Here is a 22500-nt window from a genome sequence, read left to right as displayed (position 1 = left end):
TCCTAAAATCCAACATATGTGTTGTACAAAGGCAGAGCAGACATTTATTTCTAATAAAATGCTTTTTTAAAACAGAAGAAGATGCACCATGTTTTCTTTTTATATTCCTCAAATGCATTTATTTCTCTTTTACTGGGCTAGTATTACAAATTAATACAAAGTACAACTCCAGAGACATCATAGATTGTCAAAAAAGTAAAGTACAAAACGCTTGAGGTAAAACATCATTGAAAAAGATTCAGTTAAAAAGCCCTTATTAAAATTTAAGTTCTTTTCAAGGTAAATGCTCACTTTACAGCTTCTGGAAAAAAAATACAAATAAAAACAATGCAGTTTTATTTACAAGATAGTGGTGGTGCAAAATACAGTGTGTGAGACAACATTCAGTCAAAATCTTCATATCTTTGTTAAATGTAAACAATAAACATTGTCCTGTTCGCCAAAATGCCGTCACACTGATGTTTGCTCTGAAAAGACTCTACGAGCGCCGCTGACGCATGAGAGCAGAGGAGCTCATTACTACCCGGCAAAAAATATGAAACTGTTCGACATTACACATTTACAAAGCAAATCCACGAAATGGATTGTGTATGAAAAGTTTCTCTAGGTAACTGTGGCAGCTTTCTCCTCTGCAGAGATAAGAAAATCCTTATCATTTCAAATTTTACTCTTACTTAAGAGCACCTCTGTGGGGCAACGGATAAGTCTGATAACACTCCGTAGTTTTATTAGTTTTTATATTGTTGACAAAACCCATCAAGAAAATAAACAGTGTATCAGTCTGGGTGTGACTCTCACCTAAGCTCATTTATTCCTAGACCCAAGTCTTTAGAACCAAGTTACAGCAGAGACGTTATAGGAGCGACACTTTTCTGCAACAGCAAACATGGTGGTAAATGTATAACGTCGGGGGGGAAAAAACTTTTTAAAACATTAATTTATTATTTAACTAAACTTTTTATGCAGTTTTTAAGGTAATATTTCAAAATAACAGTCTAAAAGATGTGAGTCAATGGTGGCTATGAAATAGTGAGACTGCTCTGTGGTTTCACTTTACATATAATATAAGCCAACACTTCTGTAGTGCATAAAAGTAGAAATGCAAACAAAAGAAATAAGGAACGTTACAGTCCAAGTGTGTGGCTTACTGATATGTTCAAAAAACAATGGAGCACTTGTTCATAATCATCAATTCATTGCTCATTGTAGTCTTTTTAAGAGATTTTTTGTTGATAACAGTGAAAATGTGAAGTACCATCAGATGCATCCTCGAGTCCTTTAATAGCAGTACCACTTATCTAACAATCGTGTTTTTCTTGTTTTTAAGAATGAAAATTTCATTCAAAAGTGAAAGCACTTGGAAGGAACTAGTTAGGGAAACTTATCATACTTCAGCAAAAAACCCAAAGCTAAACAGTAAGATGGTACCCATTCAAAATGTACGATTTCTTGCCTCCAGAATAGGGGGGTGCATCCCTAAAGGCAACCACAGTTACACAGTGCTCTGCCTGCTCTCGTGGCTGAGGCTGAGCCCCATCACCTCTGAGGAGTGAGATGGGAAATCAATAAATATCCCGTCTGGGCCTGAGTCTGCAGACTCTAGCACTTGTCCAATTATGGTTTCAGGGCTGGATGATTCACTGGGCGGCGTAGAGGATGCTCCCTTACTGAGATCAGTCATTGTTGTTGTGGCCTCGGTGCCATGGAGAGCTCCTGAGGAATGAAGCGGGAGGATGGAGGGAGACAGCAGAGGCAAGTCCATGGCACTGGCTCCAGCTTGTACTATACCTATGAAGGAGATAATAGTGGATTATTAAGGTTTAGCATATAATGATGCTTCATAATAATCAACACAGTGAGGACTACAGTCGTACCGTTGAACTGAGAGCCCACACACAGTCTGTTGGAGGAGGAGCCAGACAGTTCTGATCCTGGGGCCAGGTCAGCATAGGCCAGTCCTTGCTCCTCCAGGCACGATGTAATCTCACAGGCCGAGTGACGCCGAATTCCTCCACTGCCAACCGAGTTGGCATCTGGGTCATACTCAGCCACTGGGGTCAGCAGCAAAGGAACATTGTAGCTCTTTGATCGTACCACGGGGTTTTTAGACGGTTGATCCGCTGACTTGGACCAGCCCCAAGGCTTCTCTGAAACACAAGAGGGAAAGATGGGAAGACGTTATTAAGCTTCACCAACCCTTCAACCCTGAAAACTGTTATTTTTATCCCGCTTCTGCCTCACCCAGAACATTGCAGTGAGCTTCAGCATCATCTCCAGAGTAAAGCCCATGGGTGCCCAAATAGGGCGAGACCACCTTCTGAATCAGTGACTCCAACCTCAGGTATTCCTCAGTCACACCACGCGGCTCATGGACCCCCTAAACACAGGCATTAAATTTTATATTTAGCACCATCATACTCACAGATCACCCCTGTGGGCTGTTGGTGCTTAAGTTTAGAAGAGGAAAAAAACTGTGTGACAATAAAAATATATATTTGTTTGAATAATGTTTGGGTTGCATGACTAAAAACTAATGCATTAACACAGTATGTCACAACCAATAACCAGCAGATCAACTAATAATCAGTAAATTTTATGAAGATACGCCCAACTAAAAGTAATTTACTCAGAAACAACAGCAGTGTAGTACTTCTTTATCTTCATGAACACCTTCAGAATAATGCAATACAATTAAACCTTATCATTAATGTTAGAAACAAGCTGGGCCAAAAATGCACAACAGCAGGTGTTTGGAAACAAACTCAGACTCGGTGCTGAGCAGCACATAAGGAAGCCATGAGCTTGGCTTGATGTCTGCAGGCCTACCTGTAGGATGAGCAGCATTTGTGTAACAGAGGGAGGCACACGGGCCCGCGGGCGAGACAGGGCGTCCTCTAGCTTTACGCTGAGCACTATGGTGTTCCTGAAGTGCAGCAGGGCGAGCTGTCGGACAGAAGGCTCCTTACCCTGCGCGCAGAAAACAGCAGACAGACTGAGCATCGATTCAATAAAGGGCTAGGACGGAGATCAGACTCTTGAGATGCTCGCCTACCTGAACCGGGTGGAAGATGGCCTGCAGCATTGAGAGAACATCACAGAAGAAGAAGTCCCAGGTCTCTGCCAGAGAGTCAAGTAACTTCTGGCCTGCATGGATCCCAAAGGAACATGCTCGAAGCTGAATTAAGCTGATTTCCAGTGAGATATGCTAATTTCTATTTATTTATTAATTTCAAGATTGCCTACCTTCATAGAATCTTATTTTGTCCCGCAGGATGACCATGCCTTTCGTTAGCAGCTGATTCTGTGAAAAGAAGCCAGTAATTATGAATCACTGTAGAACTGCTCTCCAATTCCCGTCTCAAAGAGCTCTGAATTTAATACATCTGAAATAAACGTCCTGTTTTATTTAAGGTGCATTACCTGAAGGTATTCTGTGAAGAAGGACCCCAGCTCAGTCTTTAAAAGATGCCTGAGGAAAAGGGACAAATGAATAAATACAGTTAGAAAGATAATAAGTGGTGTTGGGCTAATTATGTGTTTATAACTTTGTAAAAACAGTGCTTGGCAGCCATGTTATGTTCAGATCCGTCTGTGTAGTTATAGAAAAATGTGTCAATCTCCTTGTGACTTTTCTAGAAATATGTTTACCCAGCTATAATGGAAGCGGATACAAGTGATGGGTCTGGTTCAGAAAGATAATGAGATATCTGACGTGACCACATGACTCCCCAAGCCTACATGCTGTACACTACACACACAAACAAACCCGTTCACGAGAAAACATTCAGTCAACACATACAGCACACACGGTAATTACAACGATTACAGCACAAAATGACATCAACGGTCTAAAATAAGGAAGTTTTCTGAGAGCAGTGTTTGTGTGCGAGTGAGTGAGTCAGTGAGTGGGTGAGTGTGGCTGTTTACACTCACCGGACACCCTCATTAAGAACGTAAAGTTCATTATCCGCCAAGCCCTTCTTTTGGAAGACTGCTATCACAGCATTATGGATGCTGCAACATAACACACACACACGAGCTGGTGTAAATTAAGAATCTCCACACACATTTAAACACTACCTTTGTCATATCTTGTGTACCTGTTCCAGGTGGCGTTGGCTCCTGCCCTCTTCTGCTTCTCCCCTCGGTCCTCCGGCGAACTTTTCTCACTCTTCCCCAGCTCACTGAGGCTGGGAGAGCTCATCAACTTCAGCCGGTGCAGAGTCCTCATGAGGCAAATGTAAAGGGAGAGAGACAGAGTATTCTAAGTACAGGACGGGAGAGAAAGAAGGTCAGCCGATGAGCCGACACATACAGAGACACACAGAGAGGAAACACGAGGAGGCTGTAGCTGTAGGAGAAAGGGAGGAGAACATAAAAGGAGAGAGTATGCACAGGAAAAAACCCAAAACATAACAAGCACAATGACAATACAAAGAGCAACCAGTGATAGAGGAGGAGAGATAAAGGACAGAATGATGCATGGTGAGATGGAAGCGGCACATTAAGAGCAGGATGGGTGGAGCTCAGCCGAGAGGTGGGCCACAGTGTCGCTGTACTGCCTGTCTCAGAACAGCAAAAAACAATAGCACGCACACGCTCGGGTAGAAGGGGGGGGGCGTGCAAGCTCTTCCTCCCTCCCTGGCTCTCTGTTGGTACAATACAGCTATTGATGCAAACAAATATTTATGCAGAGCACAGATACCAGAAGGAACTGCATGGTAAGCAGCCGGGGCTTTGTGAATATTACTGTACGCAGATGAGGTGGAGGAGGAAGTCGTCCGGCTTTTAAACAACAGCAGAAACAGTGACAGGAAGCACGGACACAATACAGAACAATAAAAGAGGCTTTTCCTGCTCTCCCACAGCTGGTGGCGAGTGCAGCAGGATAAAAGTAAAAAGTAGCACAATATGTGAGACAGGAGCTTGACCAATATTAGATTTCTTATCTTCTTCTTTTTTTCTTTTTTTTTTGTTGCTGTGGGGTCAGATGAGAAGATTGATATCATATTTTTAACCACTGAAGCTAAATATGCAGCTACAGCCAGGAGTTGATTAACGTACTGCAGAGATATGAACATATGAAGATATATAGATATGAAGGGGGAAGAGGGGGGGGGGGGGTGATTGCATCTTATCAAAAAACAAGGAATGCATTTACAAGTTTAAACTTATTTTGGATTTTTTTCTAATCAGGGTCAGAAATCTACATATATTCCCTTAAATTTTTAATAAGTGGTGCTAAAGGTTCTACAGTGTTTTTTAACTTTAAAAAAAGCCAAGGCCTGTTAACTTCCTGTTAGTTGTTATGATTACATATTTGGAGGAGTAAAGCTTAAGTTTTCAAACCTAAGAACACAGAAATAGCTGTCAAGCATGGTGGTGATAGCATCATGCTGCGGGGTTGGTTTGCTGCCAGTGGTACTGGCAGTGGTAGTTTAAATGAACCAGTTTAAATGAACTATACGAATTCTGCTAAGAAGAGTGATCTAACATCCAGGCATTGTTATGCCAGAAGCTTGTTGACAGCTACCAAAAGCATCTGGTCAAGGTGCAACTTGTTAAGAGACATTTAATCAAATATTAGTGAGGGAGTATACATGTATTTGAGTGTGTATGTATACTTTTTGCCTTAGAGAAAATAGTCCTTAAAGATGTATGGTGTATCGTTCCAACCTAGAAAAAGTTCAAAGAAATTAAAATTCTAAAATTACTGTGACATTCGTGTCCATGATGAGTGTTTGTAAACTTCTCTGCACAACTGAAAGTTTTGGCGTCTCTAATTTAGAAATCATCTGTTACCACCCTCAAAAAAAATCCACAAACCTCAGTGTGAGCAGTTTCATGTAGGAACTGCACCTGCCAGCAAAGGAAGCACGTGTGCTGCACATTAAGATTACAGCTCAGTGAAGGGAAACACTGATGTTTCCATCTTGTAATGCTGTCAGAAGTACCAGCTCTGGGTGAACCCCCCCCCCCCTTTAAGAGGCACAATTCCCAAAATGTAATGTAATTCGCGTATACCTAAAATTTAAGTGCATGTTTTAACACATTCATCAATCTAAAATATCCTAAAAGTTTTTAAAAAGAGAGAGAGAGACAGAAAACACTGTTTGCATATTTTTAGGAGGACCTGGTGAAAAAGAAGAAATGATGAGTTCAAACCCACGCAGTCCTGAAACTCTCTGCTGACAACACAGCAGTAAACAACAGAGCCCCCCCTTTCACACCCACACACATGAAGACAGAAAACATGGAAAGCAGAGTGCACAAACGAATGAGGTGCCCATACATGAGGAAATGAGTCAATTAAACATCCCACCAGGACATCATTACCATTAGACCAGCATGTGTTTCAGCTGGTTAATGAAATCTTCTGGGACAGACATGGTGTGATTTCTTTTTTCTTTTTGTAAATGCTTATAAATATTTAATGCATTTTCCAGGAGGCTGCACGCTGTGAAATGCTAAGCCCAGGAACTGAGACTCACCTCCTGATTGGATGCTCATTGCTGCTGTCCAAATCCGGGCTCGGAGGAGGGGGCGAGAAGGTGCTGAAGTTGAGCGACAGGGGTCGAGGGGAGGGCCGGGAGGCGTGCCTCCGCCGCAGTCCATCAAGCATCTGAAGTTTGCGTAAAAGTGGAAATGTCAACAAAAGCTAGCAGGAGGGATTAAAATTGGATCAAGGAGCTGTGTGAGGCATCGATGAGAAATGTCTCAAGTGCAGTCATGAGCCATCTCCGCCCTTTACTTTGAGAGAGCAAGTCAAGCAGGGAACATTAAAGCGGTATAAGAGACACAACACAGTAAAGCGAAATTCACGGTCAAAGGGGTACAGGATAAAAATCAAACCCCACATCTGAGACTTCCTCACAATGAGCGCTTTCTCTTTCTTTATTCTCTACCTGACTGTCAGTTCAAAACCACAGAGGAGTGTTTTGCAATCAAAGCTGGGCTGACCTCCAGGGTTTGCACACGCATTACATCAGAGGAAAGAGAAAAGAGAAGTGCATGTGTGTACACGCATCAGTCTGCGCCAGTTATTCCTGTAAAAGCGTTACAGTTGCTCTCAGTTTGGGTGTCTCCCTATAGAAACGTACTGTACAAAGTAAAGCACCATCCCCTGGTCAGAGGGGAGAACAGCAGTCTGGGTTGTCACTCTACAGACAAAAGAGCCAACACTAGCCTCAACATGTAAAGCACAAAGAGAGGGGGGTGCCTCGTGTGTTTTCAGAAGAACCGGCCGTGCAGTTTAATTAGAGTAAGATCACATCTGAGTCAGCAGCGCTGGCTGCTCACTGTCTACCCGGAATGCCATGCCACGCCAGTCTGGGCATTTCTGCTTTTGTTCACCCCTCCTCCTTGGCTTGTCTTTTAGGGGCGATTCCAATAAGATCGATGCCTCTTTAAAAAATTCAGAAAAATTATCCGTATGAACATAAATTTATTTTCTGCTGTATGGATCTCTCCCCGTGCTTCCGAGCTGAGCCATTCCACATCATACGGCCATTGAATCGGCCAGACACGCAATCAACAGTCCACGTTTATCCTACTGGGAGGAATGCACCGCCAGTCGTGCGTACGTGGATGTTTTATGTTTTTAAAAACCTGTGCGCAGAACACAATGAAGCAAAGTGCCCCGGTAAACAAAGCCACCGTGTAACGAACACATGCAGATGCTGCATTTGGTCCACCTTTGGATAAAAACTGTATCATAATGGCCACAAAGTTGCCGTATGTCATGCGCCTCTGCCCGCCCACTGTAGCCCGCACTCACCGTTCCTGATCCTGTCGTGTAGCTCCTGCTGGGATGAAACGGTCATGTAGTGCTGAGGGGAAGTGTTTACTGTCCGGGTTCATCAGCGGCTGCCTCCTGTTCTGTTACCCGCCGGTCTGCGCACCCTCACGGGCATCGGGGTGCGGGCGGGCGGGCGGTGGAAAGGTCCGACCTGCGGGGACTCATTCAGTAAGAAGCCAGAAGAAAGAACCGCCGCTTGCTCGCTCCGGCTCGCCCCCGCTTTGTTTTGACGAGATGCAAACGCGAAACCTGGACGCGTGGACGCGGCCACGAGCAGCACGTGCACGTGCGTCCGTGGTTATAGCTGTATGTAAGCGGGAGGGGATAACTCCAATGGGAAACAAGAATAATGGCAGAGTTTAATTCCGGAGGGATGATTTTATTATTATTAAGACGAAGACTGTAAGGATTAACACACAAACCGGGGGAACACTAATACGCAAACAGTGTGCTAACACTGCAGTGCACAGGTGTGCAGTCAGTGGTGAGAAAGGCCTTGCTTTGCAATATGGCCATAAACAGAAGATAGTAAACACAGTTTCCAGCTCTGACCCAAATCCACGCAGTTTCACACAGGGGGAGCCTTACCATCTGTGAGTGCAGATGCGTGTGTTCTCCGGATAATCCCCTTTTTCTGTGGATGAGATGTTAAAAAAAAATAAGGGTGGGGGTGTGGGGGCAGTCTTGTGGGAAACTGTAAGGAATAAATTTTGTTTTCTGTCTGCAGTGCAAAAATCCTGGCACTCCTATACATGTGACAGAAAATGGCTCTTGTTGGATCAAAGAGGTGCGTTATAACTTATAACACGGTGCGTTTAGCTCAGATTGTTAATAAAAGGGAGATTGTATTGTCCCATACAATCCCACGAGATTTAGTGCAAACACACACCAGCCTGATCAGCCTGCTATTCCAGCTAAAACAGGGAAAACAGGTAGAGATCTAGAGCTCTTGCAGATATTTAATTAACTGCACAAGGAAGACCAAACAACAAATGCAAAACCTTTAGCTTCTGTTAAAATTTTAACTGCATTAATCAAATCTCTCATAGCTACTTACATTCTTTTGCAAATCTCCTCTGAGGTCACTTTAGTGTCTGTGGATCAGAGCTTGTTGAAATAGAGGTTTGGCGAACGGAAAATGTTCCCTGTGTGCAGAATCCAAACCTGTTTAACCGCTTGCATGCGGTTTGCATGCTGTTATATGCAGGCTTTGTGTGTCCATGATAGCCGATTGAGTTCTGAAGCTTGCATTATGTTTTTTATTTTATTATAAAGCTGTTTTCCCTACAGTGCTATTGTAGTCATTTGATTATTTATTTTAAAGCTTGGAATCATTACAGATAAACAGTCCACAAGGCACACAAACCAGACAAGGGCCAGCGTAAAAGATCATATCAAAAGCAGTGAAAAGTCTCCCCTCTAATAACCTCGTGTTGTAAACACTGTTTTATTATGGAATAACGAATATAATGATTTCAAAGATTAATTAAGGAACTCAAAACCAGTGTCTGTAGAGACCTTGACCTGAGGATGTGAGGTCAAAGAATGTGCCTCTAGCCACACCCTACGGGTAGTATCACCTGCCTTTGTCTCTTCTGCACACCAGTTCCAGTCATTAGATGGGGCATACTCAAACATAAATATTATTAGATATTTACAATGAAATATGCATTTAAGCCCACCTCGTCATTTTCTATATCTAGCCCTCTGAGAGGAAATATGACTTTCATGGCGCATCGTTTATGTTTCAGTGGATGTATATTTTTTTTAAACTATCATAAATAAAATAAAAATTAAATAGTTGATTCTGCCTTTAAAATATATAAGTTAATAATTAAATTTTGCATGTAAACCCAGTAACCCCTAGATTTCAGTTACTTGTTTATTTTCCAATAGGCGTGAAGGCACCATAAGCTCCTCCTCCGGTAGTCCGAGCGGGAAGTTCAGAAAGATGGCTGCCTCTTTGAAATAATATTCGTGTTTTCTGTTGCTCATTCAACACAGAAAGCAGTTTAGAGGGACTGTAACCGGCTAGTTTGTATGCACTGACTTCTATCGGGTGTCTACGGAGGTGTCAGGCTCATCTCGTGTTGTTTTATCGATAAGTGAAGCCAGCTTAGCCTGTTTTTCCAGTGACTGAAGAACATCTCGGCAGTCATGTCCAGTGAGGAGAAGAGCAGCTCTGCGTCCAGGTGCTTCGGACAGGTATGTGGGCTCCATGAGACTTCTCAAAAGCTAATTATTCTAAATTGGACACAGGTGTGTTGAGTTAAATTAGAATGATAAAGCACACCAGTTTTTGCTTCCAGTCCCACTGCTGATAAAGTTTTGATTGAAACGGGTTGAAGCACAATGTGTGTCAGTCTGAATGTCTGTGACTGGACACTAGAGGGGACCGAGTTTATTTATGTAGTAGAGTATCATAGTTTTGTATTTTCTACAAAGTTTGTAATTTCTTTTGAAAGTTTAGTTTTTATTTTTCTTCCGGTCCTATACACCCTAAACCCCCCGCTATGGTCTTTCCTCTTTTGTCTGGAAACTCCATCTTCAGCATCCTTGGTCCAATATATCCACCATCCGTCCTCTGCACACGTCAAACCGTTTCTAACCTGAGATGTCGCTCTGATGTACTCATTTCTAATCCTGTCTATTCTTGGTCAACCTCAATGAAAATTTGAGCACCTTCACCTCTGTCAGCTCCAGTCACACCTCCTGTCTTTTTTTTGTCAGTTCACCTTCTCCAAACTAAACATCGTAGCAGTTCTCACGACCATCTTCTAAACCTTACTCTTCATTCTTGCTGCTATTCTTCTGTTAAAAATCACTGCCACTCCTCTCTATGGGCGCACTTTGATATAAAGAGGGCTGGAGCAGTGAAACACTCCTCTCTATTATTGTAAAGGACTTCAACTACACATTTAATCACTAGGCGATCTTAATATAAGAAGAAGAAATGCAATTTCAACAGTGTGTCTCAGTTTTTCTACATCATAAAGAAGATGCTGTCAGCCCGACTCTCAAATTGTAAGAAATAAATGTGCAAAATTAGATAAAATGGTCCAGTAGCTCACTGCCTAGACTCTCCTGTAGTGATAAAACAGAAACCCCCAAAAGTTGATTCAGTTCATCTGGATGTAGCGTTTTCAGTGGGAGAAACGTTTCGTCATTCATCCAAGTGACTTCTTCAGTCTATGTCCAGATGAACAGAATCGACTTTTGGGGATTTACTTACCTGGATGATTGAGCATGCATCAAGACGATAAAACAAAGTTTTAATTCACAGAAAATGCCTGGTTTCTTTAGTAGATGGTGAAAAAATAGTTTTCTGTCATTTAAATGCTTTTCTATTGCTTAGTTACTCTGATGTGATATGAATGGCGGTAGGGGAGATTTTAATCAGTGGGAACATTTTTTCAAACACATGAAAATACCGTAATAATTCCAAAATCTATGCCCTGAAATGGAGTCTTTGCCTAATTTTTGACTCGCCTGCCTTATAAATTGAGGAAGTGCAATTTTAAAAATATTTACAACAGTGATTGAAATTAAAGAATACATTTAAAGAGGAAAACAAAGGAAAGAGGAGCAGGAAGCCATAATACAGAAGTGTGTGAGGAATCTTAATAAGTCTGAGGGAGGAGAAGCTCTCCTGTGTCTGTGCAGTAGAGTGGAGCGTGTTCGATGGGTTGCCGATGATGGAGAGGTTTGTTCAGAGACCTCCGGTCTCTCACTGATTCACATGGCTTCAGATTCTGGGCAATAATTGATCCAGTCTTATGGATTAGTTTGTTGATCTTGCTGGCATGTCTGTTTTTGCAGAAGTCTTTCTATTTTATTATATTTTCTTTAACCTCCTAGGACCTGGCGTCCACATATGTGGACATCACATTTTGGGTTATTTAGACCAAAATACTCAATTTTGCTCTACAGGGGCCTGATATCCACTTACGAGGCCATTATACTGCTGCTGTTCGATCGAAATTTTATACGAATATCCTCATATGTGGATCTCATTTTTGTTAGAAACAAAAATCAGGTACCGGTAAAAAAAAAAAAATCTGGTAATTCTTTGTCTTTACATTCATCAGGTCCCAATCAGCCCAAATAGCGAAGAGAAATTAAAATTGCATGCCATGAAATAGTTCGGGTCCAAAGGCTGCCGAGAACAGCTTGTACTCTCGGTGGCTTTTTAATGTCTGAAATGAAGTAGAACACAAAGCATCAGTGATGAATCACTCTTTATGTTATTAGTGTAAACCTAGCTTCCTGCACCTCCAGAGGATAATAACTGCCAGCCAGTTTCACTCAGGTCATACAAATGTGACAACAATGTAAGCTTGTTTTCATTATTAATGGTGTTTCCGCTGTGTGCCTTGCTGACACTGGGGTGTGTGGACAGTTTACCTACACAGCTGAGGAGTACCAGGCGGTGCAAGATGCTCTGCGACAGAAGCTGGGACCGGAGTACATCAGCACCAGAATGGCCGGAGGAGGACAGAAGGCAGGTCTTTGTTTTCCTCTGCAGCTAGAAAAGCTGCCTGCACCTCAGACTGGGGATGTTTCTTCACTATAACATGTCATAATTTCATTTTTCAACTTCAAATAGCTACTCTGATTTCAACAGGTATGCTACATTGAAGGCCATCGTGTCATCAGCTTGGCCAATGAGATGTTTGGATACAATGGATGGTCTCACTCCATTTCCCAGCAGAACGTTGGTATGACTCGTTTCACAGCTTAGGATCCAGGTTTACCTTCTCACGCTCAGACTAACAGTTTGATGATTTTTGTTGGCAGATTTCGTAGACCTCATCAATGGGAAGTTTTACGTCGGCGTCAGCGCGTTTGTTAAAGTGCAGCTCAAGGTTGGGTAAATGAGCCTCTTTTATTTTTCTGCCTCCCTCTCTTCCATCCATATGAGTTCATGTTGCTTTTCCTCCAGGATGGATCGTTTCATGAGGATGTTGGCTACGGAGTCAGCGAAGGACTAAAGTCGAAAGCTCTGTCACTGGAAAAGGCGAGGAAGGAAGCGGTCACTGATGGCATGAAGAGAGCTCTGAAGTATGGGAATTTACTTATATTTAAAAACATGCTGGAAATATTATTTTATTTTAATCATTAAAAAGTTTGTTTTTCTTTTTCCTATGTTTAGATGTTTTGGTAATGCTCTTGGTAACTGCATCCTGAATAAAGAATACCTCCTAGCCATTAACAAGATCCCCAAGCAGGTCAGGATCAACATTTAAAGTATCATTTTTAGTTTTCAGTCTAGTCGGTTTTTGGAAGCTGATTCTTGTCACTTCTCTACACAAAGCCGCCACCTCCTCTAGATCCAGCCCGGACTAAGCGTACTGAAGGTGAGCCGTCGGTGGAGAAGGCCCGGCTTGGCAGTCTGCTCCGAGAGGAGAGTCTTATATCAGCACCGGTTCCTGTCAGGACGCCGCTGGAGCCCAGAGTCATCAACCAGAACCAGAGTCATTCAGAAGTTCACACTCCCAATGCTGCCGACGCTGCACCTGGCATGAAGAGTGAGAACATCAGCTCCGGGTAGGAAAAGCTCTGGTTTTCCCTCATCTTCTCGACATCTCCTAATTGCTGTCCTCTTCTAAGCTCTGGTGTCAACTCTGTGGATGTTGTTGTCAGGTCAGAAACACACACAGACCCCAAACAGCTGAGAAAACTCCGACAGCAGCAGCTTCAGCAGAAGTTCAGGAGAGAGATGGAGGCCAAGAAGCTGCAGCAGAAGCAAGACCGAGCCAAATCTGAGGAGGAAGAGGTCACTATAGGACAAGGATCCAGTGAAGGTAGAGAGAATATTTTGATTTTCTTTTATCGGTTTAGTTTTTATTGTTATGTTGTGATTATTGTATGGAGGGTATATGTCAGAGGCAGGATTTACGATTATGAATTTTAATTTCCTTTTTAAGTCTAGTTTGTAGTTTTAGTTGGTTTCAGTTTTTAGTTGTAGTTATTTAACTCTAATAACCTTGGTATAGAGTGATTACAGACTGGTAAAATGCGCTAATCGGTTTTTACACTTTATTACAGGGGAGAGATTAAAAGTAATACAGCAACACTGAGGTTTGGGGTAGATTTCTACTCTGAGATGGAAGAAAAAGTTGTCAAAATAATCTCACAAAAATAGTTTAGCATGTCTTGCAGGTTGGTTTGGCTCTTACAGTTTGAGACATCCTCCCCCCCCCCCCCTCCCTCTTTCTGTCATAAAGGGGTTCCTATCTTCGCAGGTGCTGAAGCTGAACTCAGGAAGTCCACCAGCAGCAGAGACGTGTATTTAGCAGGTGCTGTAAAGGCTCCACATACTTGGACTGTGTGATGAGGAGGCCTGCATCTCATTTCCAGTTGGTCTTGCTGTGCAGATGACCCTGAGCTCTGGGATTTCACTCTTTATGGGATTGAGGATCTGGATGTCCCTGCGGCTGCCCCTTCACCCAGAGGAACCCGGCCCAGTACGCCTGGGAATCATCAGATGCAGACGCGCAGTAAAACCCCTCAGAGGACGACGGATAGGCGACCAGAGGCCCCGCCGAACAGCAGAGGACGGGAGCAGGCTCAGTACAGACCTCAGCAGCAGAACCAGTATCAGGGCAGACCAGGTGAGTCAGATCAGTCAGTGAATGAGCTTCAGTGCTAAATTCTGTCTGAAACTCACTACTACGTCTCCAATTTTCAGGTGAAGCCTCGAGTCCGTACAGACAAGGACAGTTCATGAAAAAACGCAGGCTGGACACCTGACATCCAGCCACTATTTTGCTTTTACTTCACTTTGTACATTTGAAATTGTAAAGAATTGCTGCTTTATATACATCTGGATACATGTTTTCTGATTTTGTTAAAAAATAAAAACATAACCAAACTGGGAATCCTGCTAGATTTATTTGAAAAAGTGAAATTTAATTTCAGATAAAACAAATAAATGATACATAACTTCTTAATTATCTTTAGAATGTAGCCTTTTGTTCATGTTGAAAGATTAAGACTTTGTTCAAAAACAAAACAAAATCATCAAACATAACAAAAACTAACCATGATCTAATTTTTGACAAACACGCATAAACGTGCCTTTTACCTGATTTCTTTTATTTATTTTTTTTAAGTTTTGTACAATGTGAAAAACATACACAAAACAGACACTGGATCACAGGAAGTCAGTAAGGGGGGATCAGAAATAAGAGTATAACTGCGTGTCAGTAGGCTCAAACAGTACTGTAGAGATCTGTGATAATTACTGATATAGCAGAGTAGCATATGGATGTTAACTTCTTGTGGGGAGCTTGTGCTGTACAGTGGTGCACTGGCTGCCATTTGTAAGATTAAACACCAGTAAAGTCGGCATGCAGAACTCATACACTGATAGTCTCATACTGAAGTTGTGCCTGTGATATTAATGAATAGCAATTGAGCAGATCAACACTCATAAAAAGGCAAATAATAAAAAAACAAAACAAATAATCCAATATCAAAAACATTGAAATCCGTAACAACCCTCATCAGCATGCAAATGTGTCCAATACCCCTCAGTCCCTACAAAACTTTGAACATTGCATATTCTGCATTGCAGTAACTTGTTTTTTTCTCTAGAGAAGTTCAACTATTCATTCAATCTACAAGCAGGCAAAAAAACCAAAAATCACGATGACAGCATGGCACTCGTGAGGTGGTGAGATAGAAGTCGGGTTAGCGTGACAGAATTTTAAACCTTTGCGCAGCTCGCTCACTGCCCAAACAAGTTCTTCTATGAAAAGGTTTAATGATAAATCTGGAAAAACAAATACCATCCAAACCCACGTAAACATGTGCCAAATACAAATACACAGCTGATCGAACAACCAACACAAAGGTAACTGTAGAGAGGAAAGAAACTGTCCACTTTACTCAGTGTGCTCTTTGTCCTGCATGCGGCACCTACCTCAGTTTTGCATGCTCTGAGCTGGCTGCATCTGGTGGTGTTTAAACTGTATACTGGTTTAGTAAACTGGTTTTCTGTAATACAGTCACAGCTACAGGACTGGATGGATCTGGAACTTCTCATTAGTGAGGATGCAAGGCACTAAAGTGTTCCTCATGTTTACAGGTTAGAGTGCATGTGCATTTAGAATGGGTCACAATGAACATACTCTAGTGAGAGCAAACTGAAAGCATTTACCTCACAATTATATTTACAATAAGAAAAAAAGAAAGAAAAAGCCAAAAAAAGGAGGGGGGCAGGGCAGTCATAAAGAGACAAGCTTAATAAACTGCAGGATTATTCCTGCATGGCGAGTATGATACCAATAACAACCCTGCAATTGCACTTTTTTTTAATATTCCTTTACATGTTGTTTAACAACCTTTAATAATAATTACAGTGAAACAACATCAAAATCTGATGGCTGAATACAAGTCCATAAAGAACGTTGTTGTTTATTAAATATACGCATACAAAAAACAGACCACAGAAAGAGAGAACCCCAGACACTTGTGATTTCAGAGGCCACAGCTAGATGTTATGGGTAAAAATATTTTGGGACATATGAGTTCAGTAACAAGCTGTTTATACATGTACTGTGCACCATCTAAGAAAAGAAAAATGGATCAAGAAGTGGTCTCGCTCCCCTCAAGAGTATGAAACCCTCCTCAAATACTATCCTGACAAAACTCTTACTTTGTATGATATGATAAGCAGATTATGAACTGCACATATCTCACAGCTAAGCACTAAGTGAAGTGGTTTAATGTGTCCCTTACCAAAAAAAAAAAAAAAAGGGGGGGGGGGGGTCACCCTGCTAACACCTAATACTCAGATTGTGATCTACAGCAGCATCACCTCTTCAATTCTCTGAATGGTGGTCAACATCAGGACCACGTGTTATTATCTCGCAGATCTACTCGCATGAATAAATCAGTATGATAGACAACTCGAGTCACACAACACCAGACTTTCACAGAGACATAAATATGTTTAACATAGAATCATAACCCAGTCAAGAAATGTCTATGTACAAAGCCAATGTGTTTCTTTTAGATTAAGGCCACAGTTACAAGGGGCAGTTTGTCGATTATGCTATTATTGCATTTTTATTGGGATGTATTCGTACTGCTACCCTCCATCACACTCCAAACTTTCCAAGTCTTTCTTCTCCTAAGCATCATTCACAGTAATTATCCATCAGGGACAAACCAACTATCCCACTCTCTGTAGACTCACATTCTCTCCTCCTCCTTAACAGACAACTTAACCTACCCTCCAAACCAATCCCAACGAGTTCGATGTATAGTCTGTCTGTGTGCACACAGATTTCTGTGGTGGACTACTGGAACAATCTTAAGTCCCAGCTCAGCTTAAAGTCCAGACAAATAAGGATATGAACCACAATCCCTCACCAACTTCTCCCCTTCAAAGATCGGCTCTCCAGCAACATCTTTGGCTGCTGTTCGTTGTGCCTTTGGGCCAATACGTCACAGCTCGTTTCCACAGCTAATGGCAGGATAAGTGTGAGACTTTTTGTGCTGTGGGTGTGTATTGCACTTTCCCTCCAATTGCCAGACAGACTTTGTTCTGCCTGAGAGGACTTGAACCACACAGGTCAGCTATTAAAGAAAAAAAAAATACACAATGATAAAAGTTAAAAATAAAATGCACAATACCAAGCCAGTTAGCCAGTAAGCCACAAAGAGAGGCTGTGATCTCAGTCTACAACTGTCTGGTCCCCTCTGCCCTGTGTGGCCCTTCATCTCAGCCTCAATCAGGGCTCAGACTGGGTTACGTAGGCCTCAGGTTGGACCCTCCAGGGTTGACTGATTTCTGGGGGGTTGATGTAGTTCCCACTTGGTAACCTTGGTGCAGAGACACTGGAGTTGCTGTAGATGGCTGGTACTGTGTTAGTGGCTGTCCCGGGTTAACCATCTGGCATGTTGGTGTGGGTCCTGCCCACTGAGGAGCACTGTACGAGACTGAAGTATATCCGTACCCCTGGGCAACTGGACCCAGGGAGCCTTTGCGAGGACCCAAAGAAGCAGAGGGATTGGTTGGGTTGGGGAGGTGAGTGGACGTGGTGTTGGAATGTGGTGGGCCGAGATAGCCTGGAGCTGAGAATTTACGGCCAATGTTGGCTGGAGGGATGATCTGCATTGTTAAAGAAAAATTGTTATTGTTCAATATGCACGATTAGTACTAAAAAAAAGTAAACATTAAAACACAGTCATGAAATACTTTGACTTTTTTTTAAACATTCAAAGAATACCAAATGCTTACATCAAGTCCCAACCCTCCCTGTGCTCCAGTTTTAGGGCCTCTCTTCCCCTGGGATTGGCTGATGGCATCCCTGGCCCAGTTATCCACCAGTTGGTGCAGGTCGTCAGTGAAGGTCCCCTTACCCTTCTGGGTGTTAGAGCCAGCAGGAGGGGCTCCAGTGGCCTGGGACAGGGTAGAACACTCAGCCTGCAAGTGTCCTGAACCATTTGTGGAGCTAATCCCACTTGATCCTAAATATATAGACAAGAGGCATCAGATGTGCACTAGAAAATTCAGTTTACATCATAAAATTCAAATGAAGCAGCTGACTGTTAAAAGCTGGAGTTGCACATACCTGTGGAGCAATTGCTGAGGCTTGGCATGGATGGAGAGGATGTGAGCTGTGACCGTGTTACAGACTCTGCTGCAATTTCTGAGGTCTCTGTTACTGAGGCTGAACTTTGCTTTGGAGGGGACTCTGAACCTTGGCTCTGAGCTGAAGATTACAATACAGATTACAATCAATATTTAAACAAGAGAACACTGACATACTCAAAAAAAGAAAAAACAAAGGACGCATAACAAGAAACAGATTGTGTATCATATTACCTGAGTGTACAGGGCTGGGCTGTCCACTACTGCGAGCCGATTTGTGACTTTTGCTTTTTAGCCTTCGTCGTCCTCCAGGCATGGCCACAGCAGGGGAGAGCACAGAAGGAGGAGGAGTTTTTCCCATGCGAGTGAACAGGCCCTCTATCTCCTCTTTCTGACGAGCCTGCAAGGCCTGAATTTCCATCATGTGTCTGAGGAGAGACAGAAAATTAAAGCCAAATTTCCCCTGAGCTGTGAAGCAAAGTTTACATAAGACAGGACAACAAATATGTAACATACTTCTCCCTCAGACGACTGATTTCTTTTTGCAAGGCTTCATCATCAGTCTCCGAGTCATCATCATTCCCACTACTATAATGTGGATGTGTGACATGAGAATCAGAAGTTGAGGATGATGGTCCATTCTGCACGCTGCAGTCATGTGTTGGACTGGAGCTAGCTGCTGGACCAGGGGTCACTGGGTTAAAAATAAATAAATACATGAAAAATAAAAGGTCATTACTGTGTTATAATAGGTTAATCTCTATCAATTGGTGTGATTAAAATAACGGATTATTAACATCAGTAGTTAAATAATTTATTACTTAATTTCACACTTTTTGTGAACCTGCTGCACACCTGTGACTGAAAATCGTCCCACTTTAGAGCCAGTGGCAGCGGTTGGCTCAGATGTCGCACTGGTGCTCGTGGACACTGTGAAGCGCCCAATAGTGGTGGGCTGACTCTCAGAAACAGAAGAGCCCCCATCGACAGCATTAACTTCAGTGAGTCCTTTAGGCAGAGGAGATGATCGGTGAAAGGTATTTTCTGGACTGGAGGGAGAGGAAGAGGTGGAAGAAGAAGAAGAGGACGTTGAGGACGGCGTCTGGGAAGAGGATGAAACAACACTGGATGGATCTTGAGCACTGCTGGTTGCACCATCAGGAGCAATAGAGACCTAAGTATGAAGGAAGAGATCATTTTAATAAACTGAGCTTGATGTTTTATGGGATTTAAGCTTCTAAGAATGAATTAGGCACATTAATTTAAGCTGGAACTAAAACTTACTTGGAAACGTCCTACAATGACACCATTGCCTTCCTGAACCGTCTCTGGACTTAGAGCTCTTCTCAACTGGGCATCCAAATTATCTAGGGGTTGCTGTGGTTGCATAAAAGATATAAGGAACACGTTAAGTAGTACATCAGCATCCTATGCTAGTTTAAAAAAATAAAATAAATAAATAAATCAACAGAGCTAATGGCACAGGAATCATTGCAGAGACAATATAGCCCTAACCTGATTTGGTCCAGGAAATGGGGGCACATCAGACGAAGCTGTAGAAATTTGGTCAAAACCCCCAGGTAAAGTCTGAGCCAGCATGGAAAATTAAAACATAGTTGTTATGACACATCATCAGAATAAAACAGTGAGTGATTTATTTTAGGATGGTGCATTATTCATTAACCTGTGCTCTGGGCTTCGTTGGAGGAGTCTGGGCATGTCCTGCCACAGTTACAATCTGCCCTGGAGTGGTTGTCGGGCCCAGAACACTTTGTGCCCCAGAGGTGAGGGGAAGATTAGAAGGGGGCACAGAGGCAGGTCCGGGTGGAGGGGAAGAAGTCCCAGTGGGAGGAGAGGAGGTCCCTGCATTCTGACTGGAATCCAGTGCTTGGGAGGCAGAGCTCTGGTCTTTAAAAAGAGACCGAAGCTTCTGCTCAAGGGCATGGATGTCATCTCTGCCAGCGGTCTTTGTCTGAATCTCAGCCCCTTCTGACTCCACTGGCTGCTGCTGGGCTTGGCTTTGGTTGGTGGGGAGTGGGGGCTGGGTGGCTGTATTCTGTGGTGCATGGTTGGATGAATTCACCGGCTGAGAACATGCAACAGCACTATTAAATGGCTGCTGCTCTGGTGCAGGAACACTTCCAGTAGTACTGGATGAGCCAGAGGAGATAGAACTATTGCCCAGCTGAGATCCAATTACAGCAGGGACAGAGGGCTGTGTAGATGGAGGAGAAACAGAGGAAGGAGGGACGTTAACAGCTATTGGATACTGTGAAGGGGTCGTTTCATGGGAGGACTGAGGTGGTGGACTGCAGTCACTCCCAGCAGTTTGGGGTGGCACAGACACTGGTGTAGGGGAAACCCTCCCAGGTGAAGCTGACGAAGGTGGCGAGGATGCTGCACCAGACTTCAGAGAAGGAAATGTGGGAGTAGTGGTGGAAGCTACAGACTCGACAGAAGTCGTGATATTGTTAGAGCTTGGGACAGCCTCGGAGTGGGGAGTGACTGATTCTTGCTCAGCAGCAGAGGCATCAAATGTTTTGCCTTTCTGAATACGAGTCTGCTTTACTTCATTAAAGGCCTGCTGGAGAGTTGCTGATGGAGCAGAGAGAGACAGGCCCAATGACACCAAAGGAGCTGTAAAAAAAAAAAAAAAACAGAAAAAAAAAAAGAGGATGAATTGTAAACAAAAAAGACATTTAAATCGAAAGCTACAAATAGATAAATAAGCTCCTTTCACCTGTAACAGGCTCTTCTCCAACTGAGGTATTGGTTGAAGCGCCTCCAAAGAACTGCTCTCTGAGTCGAGACTCTGGCACTGGGCTGACGATGAACCTACGTCCTGCTGAATGCACCACCTGGGCTGTAGTGCTGGGGGAAATACCTGGGGGGTGTCGTCCAAATATGAGTGTAAAGTCAAAAACAAAAACGAAAAAAAGAATTGAACAAAGCTATATTTCTGACACGTTTGCTTACCTGGTAGCATGGGAACAGACAACTCAGGTTGTTGTTGGAGGTCGCTCATCTGCAAAGAGAAAGAATCATAGTGAGGGTTCGCAGGCAGTCATAGTTATTCACCTAACAGGAGACGTGTAGTGAATAAATACCTGAGGAAAGCTGTCCTTCATGCGCTCTCCTTTCTCATCAGCCATTTCTATGACCTCACGGATATGGTCAATGAATGATTCTCGCTCAGTCTCCAAGATGAACTCACTTTCAACCTGGAAGAGAAAACGGAAAAGATCAATAGCTCTGAATAAACTATGTGAATATCTTTTGAGTGACAACTAAAGAAGCACTACTACCATAATCTGGGCAATTTCTTCTGGATTATCTCCATCAAGATCAAATCTGAAGGTCACCATCTTCCTGTTGTGCGTTTCCAGCTGGCACTCTGCTACTCTGTCTCCCATATTAGAGATCTGTGAAACATTTACTTATATTAAAACTGTTCAGTGACTAAGAGCTTAAAAAAAGAATGTAAACATTCTCATTAGTTAAAATTCTTACACTAAGAACATTTAGCTTGGCCTTTGCCGTCTTCTCGTGGCGAGAGCGACTGCGTACAGATCGCCGCTGTTGCCGCTTCAGCGAGCGTCCCTCATGGCGGCCTCCTGATGTAGAACCATCATTGCCATCACTAAGACCCGAAGCTGCATCTGATGGACAGCTAAAACACACAAATCCACAAAAGGAAGGTTTTACAAGCTGCGCAGTGCTGAGAAAACCAGACTTTTAAAAAAATAACTTGCATCTTACCTATCTATAGACGGTGGTGCTAGGGAAGAAGATCCCACTGGCTGCTCCACTGGTGTGGACTGAGGAACACTCACAGGAGCCTGACACACAGGAAACATTAAGAAGTCAAACACTTCACCTCAAAAGCAGGTTCTAGTGCTGTTTGGCACAATACAATTTTCAAGTGGTTACACAGCATTAACTGTACACTAATTTAAATCATATCATCCACTAGATGGAGCTCTTTAATCTGGTGAAACATGCAACTGGCAGTTGCAAGAGACTCCATTTTTTAGCTTTCAGGTGGAGTGTAAATACTGCTGTGATATGGAGCTTTTATTTCAGCTCCTATCTGAAT

General features: G+C 42.9%; 3 protein-coding genes across 12 annotated transcripts in view; 1 reads left to right on the top strand and 2 right to left on the bottom strand.

Moving 5' to 3' along the window:
• Window positions 1-91: 91 nt before the first annotated feature.
• On the bottom strand, window positions 92-9910 carry prr5a (proline rich 5a (renal)). 6 transcript variants are annotated; one of them, XM_026176236.1, is made up of 14 exons: window positions 9677-9738; window positions 8856-8892; window positions 8387-8432; window positions 7778-7949; window positions 6492-6622; window positions 4101-4226; window positions 3934-4014; window positions 3421-3469; window positions 3244-3301; window positions 3053-3144; window positions 2827-2967; window positions 2242-2377; window positions 1875-2147; window positions 92-1788 (listed from the first exon to the last, which is right to left on the bottom strand). In XM_026176236.1, the coding sequence occupies exons 5-14, from the start codon at window positions 6620-6622 to the stop codon at window positions 1493-1495; spliced, it is 1383 nt and encodes a 460-aa protein (XP_026032021.1). In that variant the 5' UTR covers window positions 7778-7949; window positions 8387-8432; window positions 8856-8892; window positions 9677-9738; the 3' UTR covers window positions 92-1492. The 6 variants fall into 6 exon arrangements, with proteins under 6 accessions (XP_026032021.1, XP_026032024.1, XP_026032022.1 ...); XM_026176239.1 differs by lacking the exon at window positions 9677-9738 and adding an exon at window positions 8963-9605; XM_026176237.1 differs by lacking the exons at window positions 8856-8892; window positions 9677-9738 and adding an exon at window positions 9849-9910.
• Window positions 9911-9945: 35 nt separating this feature from the next.
• rad52 (RAD52 homolog, DNA repair protein) lies at window positions 9946-14689 on the top strand. 2 transcript variants are annotated; one of them, XM_026176243.1, is made up of 11 exons: window positions 9946-10003; window positions 12198-12299; window positions 12423-12516; window positions 12596-12663; window positions 12741-12859; window positions 12951-13026; window positions 13113-13345; window positions 13442-13602; window positions 14044-14097; window positions 14176-14412; window positions 14490-14689. In XM_026176243.1, exons 1-11 carry the CDS (start codon window positions 9956-9958, stop codon window positions 14549-14551), a joined length of 1254 nt encoding a protein of 417 aa, XP_026032028.1. In that variant the 5' UTR covers window positions 9946-9955; the 3' UTR covers window positions 14552-14689. The 2 variants fall into 2 exon arrangements, with proteins under 2 accessions (XP_026032028.1, XP_026032027.1); XM_026176242.1 differs by having other exon boundaries at window positions 14026-14097.
• A 1500-nt stretch (window positions 14690-16189) lies between these two features.
• LOC113026928 (serine/threonine-protein kinase WNK1-like) overlaps window positions 16190-22500 on the bottom strand; it is a 31197-nt gene continuing 24886 nt past the window's right edge. For all 4 annotated transcript variants that reach the window (XM_026176233.1, XM_026176234.1, XM_026176232.1 and 1 more), the window contains 15 exons: window positions 22164-22243; window positions 21915-22074; window positions 21710-21826; window positions 21512-21625; window positions 21381-21429; window positions 21145-21288; window positions 20089-21041; window positions 19920-19991; window positions 19689-19781; window positions 19260-19578; window positions 18921-19098; window positions 18639-18832; window positions 18385-18525; window positions 18051-18280; window positions 16190-17921 (listed from right to left, as the gene is read on the bottom strand). In XM_026176233.1, coding sequence (XP_026032018.1) covers window positions 17559-17921; window positions 18051-18280; window positions 18385-18525; window positions 18639-18832; window positions 18921-19098; window positions 19260-19578; window positions 19689-19781; window positions 19920-19991; window positions 20089-21041; window positions 21145-21288; window positions 21381-21429; window positions 21512-21625; window positions 21710-21826; window positions 21915-22074; window positions 22164-22243 — 3207 coding nt within the window. In that variant the 3' untranslated portion in view covers window positions 16190-17558. The remainder of the gene's footprint in view (window positions 17922-18050; window positions 18281-18384; window positions 18526-18638; window positions 18833-18920; window positions 19099-19259; window positions 19579-19688; window positions 19782-19919; window positions 19992-20088; window positions 21042-21144; window positions 21289-21380; window positions 21430-21511; window positions 21626-21709; window positions 21827-21914; window positions 22075-22163; window positions 22244-22500) is intronic.

The sequence above is a fragment of the Astatotilapia calliptera genome, chromosome 7 (assembly GCF_900246225.1).
Source record: "Astatotilapia calliptera chromosome 7, fAstCal1.2, whole genome shotgun sequence".
Classification (NCBI taxonomy): Eukaryota; Metazoa; Chordata; class Actinopteri; order Cichliformes; family Cichlidae; genus Astatotilapia; species Astatotilapia calliptera.
The sequence above is the reverse complement of the archived record's forward strand: the minus strand, read 5'-3'. Positions and strand labels throughout refer to the sequence as shown.

Excerpts from the sequence above, each read along its gene's own strand:
- rad52 (XM_026176242.1), top strand. The coding sequence starts at position 9,956 with ATGTCCAGTGAGGAGAAGAGCAGCTCTGCGTCCAGGTGCTTCGGACAG. Across the intron at positions 13,603-14,025 it reads AGGACAAGGATCCAGTGAAG|GGGTTCCTATCTTCGCAGGT; the intron begins GTAGAGAGAATA and ends TCTGTCATAAAG. Across the intron at positions 14,413-14,489 it reads CCAGTATCAGGGCAGACCAG|GTGAAGCCTCGAGTCCGTAC; the intron begins GTGAGTCAGATC and ends TCCAATTTTCAG.
- prr5a (XM_026176237.1), bottom strand. The coding sequence starts at position 6,622 with ATGCTTGATGGACTGCGGCGGAGGCACGCCTCCCGGCCCTCCCCTCGA. Across the intron at positions 4,015-4,100 it reads GCCAACGCCACCTGGAACAG|CATCCATAATGCTGTGATAG; the intron begins GTACACAAGATA and ends GTTATGTTGCAG. Across the intron at positions 3,470-3,933 it reads GTTCTTAATGAGGGTGTCCG|GCATCTTTTAAAGACTGAGC; the intron begins GTGAGTGTAAAC and ends CCTTTTCCTCAG.